General features: G+C 45.8%; 1 protein-coding gene across 9 annotated transcripts in view; it reads left to right on the top strand.

Annotated features, from left to right (window-relative positions):
• The window catches only part of PHF21A (PHD finger protein 21A), a 127,833-nt gene extending 125,471 nt beyond the window's left edge, over nt 1-2,362 (top strand). For all 9 annotated transcript variants that reach the window (XM_069017333.1, XM_069017329.1, XM_069017325.1 and 6 more), the window contains one exon: nt 749-2,362. In XM_069017333.1, coding sequence (XP_068873434.1) covers nt 749-1,003 — 255 coding nt within the window. In that variant the 3' untranslated portion in view covers nt 1,004-2,362. The remainder of the gene's footprint in view (nt 1-748) is intronic.
• The last annotated feature ends 8,513 nt before the right edge of the window (nt 2,363-10,875 follow it).

Consider the following 10,875-nt stretch of genomic DNA (forward strand, 5'->3'; position numbering starts at 1 on the left):
AGGAAGGTTGCCATCTTCATGTAAAAACCTGAGTGTAACAGACATAGTTACTGTTTCCTCATTTTTGTGAGTTTCAAATATACATATAAGCAGTTTTTCACTCTTGAAACATCATTTGTGGGCTTTTTTTAAAAGTCTTACCCTGGCTCTTAGCTGATGAGCTGGCTATGTTACTACCACTTCTAAGAGAATGAAGTGGCCACAAAATAAGATTTTCAAGTGAAGAGGAGTTTGGTTTCCTTTTCAAGTGCCCTTTTACTTATTGAGAGAAGGAAGTGATGTTCCTGCTAAAATGTATGTGAAAGCAAAGGCTGTATCCCATTAATGGTTTGCACACACACTGTCAGCAGTCAGCTGCAGTGGGATGCCTGAGCTTGCAGATCTGAGCTAAAGAAATTTCAGTAATGTAATACTAATAGAAAAAATAGTAAGAACATACACTTGAAAGTTTTCCTTCAAAAGAAACACAAAAGGATGGAGCTGTCTGTGTTCATTTGCACACCTTGGAATGAAAGGGAGCGATAGCAGGTGACAGCTATGTCTTGGAAATTTATTTCCTCAGACTGCAAATGTGAATTCTCCTGTGAACACAGCCTAGAGACTCTTTTTCTTCTAGGCTGGAAAAGTGAAATTGCAGCTGCAGTCTTTTCTGGGTACTTACATTTAGATCTGTGAACATCATATTCCTTCTCTTACCTTCTTTCATTCACAAGCTTGAACTTATTACTGCTTTTCTGTTTTGCTGTAGAAATGCATGGAAATGAAGAATACCATCCTTGCAAAACAGAAGGAGATGCACAGCTCCTTGGAGAAGGTAAAACAGCTGATCCGCCTCATCCAAGGCATCGACCTTTCAAAACCCATAAACTCTGAGGTCAATTCAGTAGCCATCTCCAACGGCATGGACTCCACTAACAATACTAATGCTGCCACCTCCACCTTAGCCCCCTCCCCTTCCCAGAGCTGCATGGTGAACTGTAACAAGGGCGATGAGACTAAATAACACAGTGAAGTTAAGAAGGAGCCAAGGGAGGTGGCGGCGAGGAGAAAGAGCAAAATAAAGAAACTCTAGAAAAGCAAAACTGGATTTCTTCTGGAAAGTGCAGAATTCTTTAGTTCTTTGGTTCCAGAGAGAGCGTGAAGATGCTTGTGCCAGGCGGCACCGGAGTTTGCCAATTGATCCTTCTTATTCTGTGTGTACATGCGAAGTTTGGATCATGTTACATGAATAGTGCCAGCTGGGGGTTCTTTGCCAGCACCATGCCAAGTGAAATAATATATTTACTCTCTCTATATTTTACACCAGTGTGTGCCTGCAGCAGCCTCCACAGCCACTATAGGTTTGTTTTATTTTTGTTTGGGGTGAGGAGCAGGGATAAGGGAGGAGAGCAGGTTTCAAGTTCCTATTTGCAGAACAGTTTGTTTAGCTAGGGGAAAACAAAAACAAGTCCAAAGAGCCTATGGGCTTTTCCTGTTTCTAAACTCTCAGTACTATTAAACCAAAAAAACCAGAAATATAAATTATCAAATCCCAGTGCCCAGAAGGGACAAGTCTATCAAATAAGCAGTATTTACTATTGTTTAGACAGGAGATGTACAAAAGGAAAGGAGATGGACTTTTCACTGAGTAACCAGCACATAGAATCATAGAATATGCTGAGTTTGAAGGGACCCATCAGGATCATCGAGTCCAGCTCCTGGCCCTACGCAGGACACCCCAAGAATCACACCATGTGCCTGAGAGCCTGTGGGTCCTCACACTCATCCAGAAAGTCTATGTTGGGAATGGGAAAATAGAGGGCCAGAATCCAGGGTCAGCTTGGAGCATTGGATGGAGGTGTCCCAAGAGAAAATGTGCATCAATTACTTGAAAATGAGATTCCATCCCTTTTCTGTATTTATAAACAACAAAGGTATCCTGAACAAAGTAGCACATAACCCAGATGTGTGAACTCAACAGAGAAATGTCCTTTTCTTTCACTTCCTTTCTCTTCTTTTGGTAACAAGAACTAAATAAGGAATAGAAAAGCTGTTTTTCAGGCTGACAGTCTAATTAAAGAGGTAGATGGGACCTTGCATGGTATAGATTAGAAGTAATAGTGTCAGTGAGATACAGTGAGTCTTTGTGAGTCCTTGTGTCATCGTTTTGGGCACTGTTTTTTTATGCAAGGGCAAAATCTTTGTATCTGGGGGAAAAAAACCAACTTTTTTAAATTAAAAAGGAAAATAAAAGATATTGAGGTCTTCCTAGTGTTACTTAAAATAAGATCAAGGTAAGAAACATTGTAAAAAAAATTACAAAAGTGCTATTTGTTTCCTAAACAAGTGATTTCTATTAAAAAGGTGTCAGAACTGGAGAAAATGCTGTGTACTTAGAATTTTTTAACACAGACTTTGCTTATTTATGATGACATTCTGCTGTGTTTGTGTTCTAAAATCTAATGGGACAGTTTCCATAGGTTATACCATATATCCACTGGCTAAAGTCTAAAGAGAATCAAATCCTACAGTGCTGGATCTCACCCCACCTGGAGGATCTCCCAGGCTTGTCTCTGCTGTTACCATCTCTCTCCCATTCTTCCATGTGTTTGTAACCCAGAGAAAAGCAGCTGGCAGTGTGCTTGTTTAAGGCTTTACTAGTTCTGTGCTATAGACTGATTCAAGCTTGAGAATGAAAGACATTGAGTTGGACTGAAGTCGCCCTCTGTTATCTCCTCTTGTTTAAGAAGTTCATCTCTACTGTATAGTCTTTTCACTCTAGACAGCAGAGCCTGCCTTGTGCTTCCTGGTTGTGGGGTCTGGCTCAGTTTAGGGTGCTGATTCCGGTCACATCGGGTTGTGTCCCAGAGCTGTCTAGTTTCCCTTGTGCATATACACATTTGGGCAAAGCCCATTTCCACTGGAAGTACTAGGAAAACTCCCTTTGCTTCCAGTGGGAGCAGAGTTGAGCCACTGCACACACGAGGTGAGGCAGCGTTCCCGGTGTGGTGGCCTTGAGAGCATGTGTTGGGTGGCGAGGCAGACCTGCTCAGCTGTTTGTAGTGCAAGATAGAAAAGCTTTGCATTTCAAGGATGCATTTCTGAGCAAGTGAATACTCCAGACACTACAGAGCCTGAGAGGGTTTCTTTGCTGCCCCAGCCAAGTGGGCTTCTCTAGGGTTCTTGGAGCTGTTTTATTCCCTCTCCTTTAGGTTGCCCTTCTGCCCTCTAAGGACTTTTATTCCTTCTGTAGGAGTGTGCACTATTTTCAGCTCTGAGCTCAGAACTGATATCCTGAGTTCTCACATTTGTCTCAGTTGGGAAAGTGACTCTTACACGCACTTCTCAGCTGAACCAGTGATAACCACAACTCTGTCTTTTGATGTTTGAGTTCTGTTCTGGAACTAGCAGAGCTGGAAGGATAAGTTAGCAGAAGTGGCAGGGAGACAGACACCTGGGCAAACAGCGTCAAAATGGATCATGCTAAAAATGTCCTTCCATCAATCCAGTTACCAATGGGGTCATTACCATTGGGCAGCACTAGGCCAGCAATCCGTAGCATTTAAACAAAGGACTGTCAATTTCAAGGGTTGAAGAGAAAAAACTAACTGAACATGAGCCTTCTATAAATCGTGAGCCATCAGATAACAGCCAGATATTGAAGAGAAACTGCTTTTTGGAACATGTTGGTCTTTAGTTGAACACCTGGGTGATTCTTAACATCATCTTCTGAAGCCTCGAGCGTTCCTGATAAGAGACCGTCTCCAAGGCTAGGTGTGCTGGGTCTTTGTGGTTCTCATGCTCTTATTTCTGTGTTAACCTGAGCTCTTTTGGAAGAACTGCACTATTTGGAGGTAGGAGGCTATGCCTGGAGACTTGACAGTTCTTCTGTTTTCTTTGCTGATTCAGGAAAGGGTGGAAGTGAAATTCACCAGTAGCCATATTTAAATTTGAGCGCAGTTAACCAGCCAGGAGATGCTAAAACAGCTGTTGCTGCTTTTCTGAGGCATCTGCTTGTCCCTAGAATCCAAATAAATAAGTACAGAATTTTATATCCCTTTTGTTACAGCTTTTGTGTTCCAGTCTGTAAAAGGATGCCTTTAGTTAATCATTACTTGGCAGAAAAATGATCTTAGACATTTTGATGCTGCTTAGGTAGTTTTCATTCTCTCTCACTGATCCTGTTTGGATGCTTTTTCTCCTGGCTCTGCAACAGTATCAGCTGATAGGCAAGGAGCATTCCCAGGGCTGCATTGACACTGGCGATGATGCTGCTGTGTGGAAACAGTGAATTGGAGTTACCTCTGCCCAATGACCAACATTAGGGTGGAAGGGGAATTGGTGTTCACTAAAGATGGAGGAAGATGTTTTTTTTTTCCTAGCTGCTGTAAGAGGTGCTGAGAGGCAGAAGCCAGGATTCCAACAAGAGGTTCCAATCAAGGACAAATTTAAACTCTCTGACGGCTTAAAGCTCAAGCTTGTCTTTTGGGTTTGTATTGGTTTGGGGTTTTTTTCTCATGTAATATTTGAGATAGAATGAGTTTGTACTAAAACTTCTGCTCTTTGGGAAGCTGTCATAATGGCTGTGGTTTTGTATTTCCAACCCATCATCAAGATATTAACTAATTCTTATGTCATTGGTGGGAAACAAGTGGCTTTTACATCTCTGTTATAAGGGAAGAGATGAGACCACAAAGGAATGTCATATCAGAAATGGTCCTGGATCTCAGCCCAGCGCTAAGGGCTTTAAGAAGTCACCCTGCTCCTTTGCTCAAAAATAGAGCAAGTGTTGCAGAAGTTGCTTTTTCCCTTCTCCTTGCAATCTGTTCCTTAAACAGCTGGAAAGCTGTGTTGTGCTCAGAGTGGGAATGTGACCTGGCTACAAGAATTAGTATCATCATTGGTGTTCTCATTGTCTTTAGAACCAGCAGTGGGTTTAGTGCTGTACAAAACGTAGAGAAAGCAATACTTCTAGGGATGATTGGAAGGTAGAGTGAGTAGCGTGGCTGATTCTTCCCAGACGTCATTAGCCAGGAGTTACCATGTTGGTAGGAGGAACTAATGTTTTGCACAAGCAAAACAGGGCTTTGTTCTATGTTGCAAGCAAGTTTCTGTCAGTGAGGATATTAATTAAAAGCCTGGAAATTAAAGAGGTGGTAATTTTATGGGCAGATCTATTGGTTTTATTGTTGGCAGAAAAAGAATATTGCACTTTATCTTACTAGGCTTAAGAAAGTAAATCTGTATTCCAAATGTCTAGAAATGTGAAACCTAGTTCTGACCTCCTTGGCTTCAAATCATCTTCCCTGTACTGTTGCAGAGACAGTCCTGAAAAGCAGCATGGTCAGCATTCAGGAGAATCCGGAGTGAAATCTCCCTCTTAGCCTCACCAAACTGTGGCAGCCCACAATACAGGGAATAAACTCTGAAATTTCTTTCCCGTGTGGATACAGCAGAAAACATTTGTGAATTTTCAGTGCACATGTTTCTCTCTCTTCTTTTCCTCAGCTGGGTTGCACCCTGCCCTCTTTGCTTCTGAAGCACTAATGATGAATACATGTTTCTAATGAAATGTGTTTTTAAAATAACATATTAAGATGTTAAACCAAATTTACTCCTTTACTGAGGGCCTCTCCCAGTGAGGTGCTCAGATAACCACCAAAATACTGGTATTCTACTTCCTTGTGGACCACCCTCCTTTGGGCAGAGTTCATTGTGTCTTTTTAGAATTGTTTTGACCTTTCTTCACCTCCTGTTGTCCTCCCTTGGAATTCTGGAGATCCAAGGCAAGTTCAACTTTGCTGGATTACAGCAAAGAGTTTTCTGACAAGTATGTAGGAATCAGAAACCTGGAGGAAGAGGAAGATGTTTTGTTGTGCAGCTAATTCATTTGGCGCTTAGGTTTGCCTGGCCAACAAACTACCTCAGCAAAGGCCATTCCCAAGCACGATGGATTCTGTAGTTTCTGGCATTCAGAAGTCAAAAGGTCCAAAGAACCCTGCAGCAGCCAGCTAGGTGCTGGTCTCTGAGGGCGTGTGATCAAACCTTGCAGTGACATGCTGCTGGATCCTTGTTTTCACTGGTCAGACCTGGACTGGGGAATGACCCAAAAATCAGATGGGATCAGGAAAAGTGAGAGCTGCAGATGTCTTGTCTCCAGGTTATTGCTGTCTTACTCAGATCCTTCTTTAAGCCTCAGTCCTGTTTGTAACTCCTACAGAATGGAATGTAATACTTGAAAAATATGAGTCTCTCTATCCTTTACCCTTAGCTCCCTTTTCCCTCCTGTTTCTTTCTTATCTGGGACAAGAACTTTCTGCATCATTGTGTCTTGTATAGGCTGAGCACATAGTTGATCAACTTGCCAATAAAGAAAATTATTTATACCATGCACTGGTAAGCTTGGTAATTACAGACCCATGAAAAGACAAACACCTCTCCCAGAGGTTAATTTAATTGTTTCAGAAAACCAAGAGCTTACCTGTGTGAGAGTCTGTATCCCTGTCAGTATTACTAAAGTATCTGAGTAGTGAACGGAAAAGAGGCTTGCCAAGAGCACGGGTGCTGTGGAAATCACTGTGCTGTGCAAGTCCCTGGAGTGTATCTCATGAGAGTAGCCAGGCCAGGGCTTCCCATCTCCCTGGGCCAGAGGTGGGTGCTGTGAGGGACAAATTAAAGGACAGAAGCTTCTTTTGAGAAGTGGTACAGGGCTGGAGATGGAAAGGAAGAGAAAAAGCAGAAGCAGCAAAGGAAACAAAGGTTACATGGGGTAAAGCAGAACAGAGAGGAAAAAAACATGGAAAGACATGAGGAGGGAAAGTGAGGGTAGGAAAAATCAAGGAGTGAAATAGGGCTCCCTTCTGAGTAGATAGGTATTCCTGCAGTTACAGGGCTTGCAAGTTCAGTGGAAAGAGTAGAACAAAGCCACTCTTTATCCTACCTCGATTTCTGACAAGGGTTGGTCTGCATTCCAAAAGGAGCAGGTGTGGTGGGAGAAAAGAGCTGCTTGGGTGCAGATGGAAGAGGAAGTAGGCACTAACTCATCCCCAGCTCTGCTTCTGCTGCTGAGTGATCCCATCCCGATGAGAGCCTTGTTTGACTTCTTAAGCTACAACACAGGGATAAGGCAGATCAAGCAGACCTTGGGGGAGCCAGAGCCTACTCTCATCTGGACCATATTAATTAAACATTTTCTTGGCTAGAAACATTCCCAAAACTAGCTAAAGGTTCAGCTCTGCTGGTGTGGTTGCACCTTCCTAGTTCAAGTGTTACCATCGGCCTACCTGAAACCAGCATCAGCTCCCAGAGGTCCTGGGTTCTGTGTGAGTGAAGGAGACAATGTGGACTAGTATGTCTGATTCAAGTACTTCTCAGCCACCTCCTGGAGTGTCTGTGCAAGATTCCTGCTCTCTGGGCTGTCACATCTGGCAGTTCTGTGCTAAAATCCCTCTGTGTAAGCAATGCCTCCCTGTTTCCTCAGGATCTGGTTTCTTTAGGGACACGTGGAAAGGGCCATTTCACCAGTGCAGCTAAACAGGAGCATGTGTTAAATTTAAGGTAACCTGTGAGGAGCTGAGGGCCTGCCTCTAGGCTACATTCAGCAGCCAGACCATGGGGCACTCTCCTGGGAAAGCAGCTGTCCCAGCTCTCCAGGGTAACCAGGGGTCAGCTCTGTGCCTGTTCTTCTTCACTCTCTAGTATCCAAGCAGATTCAAAAGGCTTCAGGTGGAGAAACTCAGCCCAGTCCCTAGGTCTAGAAGGAAGAAGTACTTAAGGGCTTGCTTGCTATCAGGAGTGCCTGGGGAACTCAAAAGCCTTGTGAGCATGGCTCTGTCTGTCCTGGGTGGAGAGCTGGCACAGAAAGGCAGCAGCAGCAGTGAGCAGTATTCATCAGCTCAGCACTACCTTTTGCATCTTTTTTCTTTTTCCTAAATTTACACTGGCAAAAGTAAGCCTCAACCAACTCCTGCCCTTTTGTCACCAACCTTCTTACATGTGTTTTGTTGGAAAACAGATGAAGTATCGTTGCCTTTGAGCTTCGAGAAAACACTTCTCTTTGTGAGCAATCAGAACTCAGTGAGCCTTGGGGGAACAGCTCAGGTGGGGAAGGGAGGCAGTGTCACAGGGCAGCTGCTGGGGCTGTGTTCTGTGGCAACCCTTGATTTTGGATCCCCAGCACTGAGGTTTGATACTGCAGCAGCACTGAGTACGTGCTGTGCACGTGCAAGGGCAGGGGTTCCCCTGGCTTGTTATCCAGGTGTTGGCCTCTCAGGTGGGGCATGCCAGAACTGCAGGGGGAGGGAAGGAGATTGCTCTGTGCCTCACGTTCCACTCTGTAAGGCAGGTACTGGCAGTTCTGAGTCTGGAAGAGCAGATTTCCATGGCTGCAGGCACTGGGGTAGGCACTGTTGAAAGAAGCTCCGTGCTGGGTGCGGCAGGAGGCTGCACGTTTCTGCTTGTTCTGGGCTAATGTGTAATTTCTAATCATAGTCCCTTACGTTTCTTTACTTAAATTATCACTGACATTAAAACAGGGATTGACTCTAGAGGCAGGCAGTGTCTTACCTGTCAGCCGTCCCTTCCAAAAGGTGTTGTCTCTGAGTCGTTCCTGATGTCATCTGTGACAGGCAGCCAAGACCCTCCTTGAGGAAGGTTTTTGCTTCTGCATAAGCCTCCGAGACTCGGGCAGCTTCCTGCCTGCCCCATGCAAACAGAGCCAGCAGCAGCCATGTCCCACAAGTTGCTTCACTCCAATCACAGGTGCAGGGTCCCCTCCAAGTGCCATCTTACACTGTCAGAGGTGTCTCAGCTCCCTCTCAGAGCCCCACAGAAGCAAAGCATGTGTTGCAAGCTCCATTAAGCAAAGATTAAGCAAGGTAACAGCGGGGAGCAGGGGAGACTGCTAGTGCCGACCTGTTCGGGCTCCTGTGGAGGAAGGAAACAACTTTGCTGTGTCAACAGCAGTGAACACAGAGAGGTGGTGGTGAGCTGCTGCCACCTGCAAGGTCTGGTGCTGCACTGGGGTGGCTGCCCATGCTGAGTTTTCTTTAGGCAGCTGACGGGCTCTACTCTGCAAACACCCACCGTATCTGCAGCTGAGGGCAGGAGGGCTGTGAAGGCAGCTCTGCTTGTTTAGGAGAAAATACTCAGGCTTCAATCACTGCTTCATGTTCCTGGGATCACGGCGGCACCATCTCCATGGATCTATTGATGCCACCACCCCACCTGTGTGCCATGTGTTGTCCCATTCCCTCATGCCCACCCTGGTGTTTCACCAAGACTGAGCTGTAAAGCAGGAGTCCTGGCATGGGCCCGGAGCAGGAGCTGACCCTGAAGGGCTCCATGTCCGAGCGTGGTCCCTCCCCCAGTCTGTCTGATTTCTCCAGGGGATTTTGGTGACCAGCCCCCAGTTCTGGCAGTGCTGTCCCCGCAGCCATGGGCCTGGTGCTGTGTGGGACGATGGCAGCTTCTCTCCCAGCTGGATTTCTAATGGCAAAGCCACAGGCTCTATCCTCCGTGAGCCAGTGGCACCTGTGCTGCCCCATTCACCATCAATCTCCCATCCTTGCAGGCCCTGGTGTAAAATGCCCTTTCTGACTGGTACTGCTCTGTTGTCACAGAATCACACCATGAGAACACCCACTTGTGAACTGGTTTGGGTTTTTTAAATATCTCTATTTTTTTTAGCCTGATGCTCATAGTGATCTGCAGTATCTGCTGCCTTCAAGTTCCTTGTGGTTTCAGTTTTGGTACAAATGTGTTTAGATTTTAGCAAATTAAAGTTGGGGGGAGGGGGTACAGAGCATCTGATCAATTTGTATTTATTTATTTTAACATTTTACTAAATAAAACACAGTAAAATCTCTTGTCTCCTTAGCTGTATGTACCAGGTGGGGACAGTGGGTCCCACAGGCACAGGGGTTGTAGCTGTGTCCATAGCAAGTCCCCAGCCCCAGGAGGGGTTTCTGAGTGTGGCTCTCTGCGAGGGCTGTGCAATGCTCCAGCTCGTTTTCTTGGCAGGGAGAAGGGCACTACGTTAGGAGAAATGAATTTTAGCTCCAAAAGGGGCTGTGCTCAGTTCAGATAATCTCCCTGGCTCTGACTCTGTGAGTGCCTCACAGCTGATGCTGCCCGGCAGAGGGCCCACGGAGACCAACCCGAGCTGGGCTTACTTCCAGGTACCTCCACCCTTGCAGGCACATTTTGGGCTAGGGACTGTCTAGGCTGGGAAGGATAATGATGGCGTACAGCCTATATGAAAATGATGGTGTACAGCCCTCCTGCTACAGGCATGCCAGCACACCTTCTGAAACAACCACAGAGCCAGCATTTCTATTGCCTCCTATCCACCAAAGAATAACCTAGAAGAGGCCTGCTCCATCTCAGCCCTGCTCCACAATGTCTCTAGCAGTGTCGAGATCTGATCTAACCCTCTGAACTTGCTTAGTGCAGCAGCAGCATAATATCAGTGAGCTTTGGCTGTGTTAAACAAAAGCTGTCTGCTAGGGACTGGTGGGGTGGAGCTGCGCTTGGCTTCACAGTGATGAGCAATGTCTTCCCAGCCCTTTCCCAAATAAAGCCTCAACACTTGCTGCTGGCAAACCATCCTCATCCTCCCCCCTGAATGTGAGGCTGGCGTCTCGTGGGGCCTAGGAGCCAGCTTTTATTTCTAAGAGTCTTATAAAGCCAAGGCTCTCAGGGAGGAGCTGCAACACCGCCACATGAAACCACAGCTTCTTCTACTTGGGTGTGATTAAACTGACACTGTGCCTGAGCTGTGATGCCCCAGGCTCCAGTTCAGGCGTGCTGGCTGTGTGGACAGGCTGCCTGGGTCCTGTTGCAGCATGGGAACCATCAGCCTTAAGCCCACCTCAGTCAGCAACTACCAGCCCTTTC

This window comes from Aphelocoma coerulescens, chromosome 5 (genome assembly GCF_041296385.1).
Source record: "Aphelocoma coerulescens isolate FSJ_1873_10779 chromosome 5, UR_Acoe_1.0, whole genome shotgun sequence".
Classification (NCBI taxonomy): domain Eukaryota; kingdom Metazoa; phylum Chordata; class Aves; order Passeriformes; family Corvidae; genus Aphelocoma; species Aphelocoma coerulescens.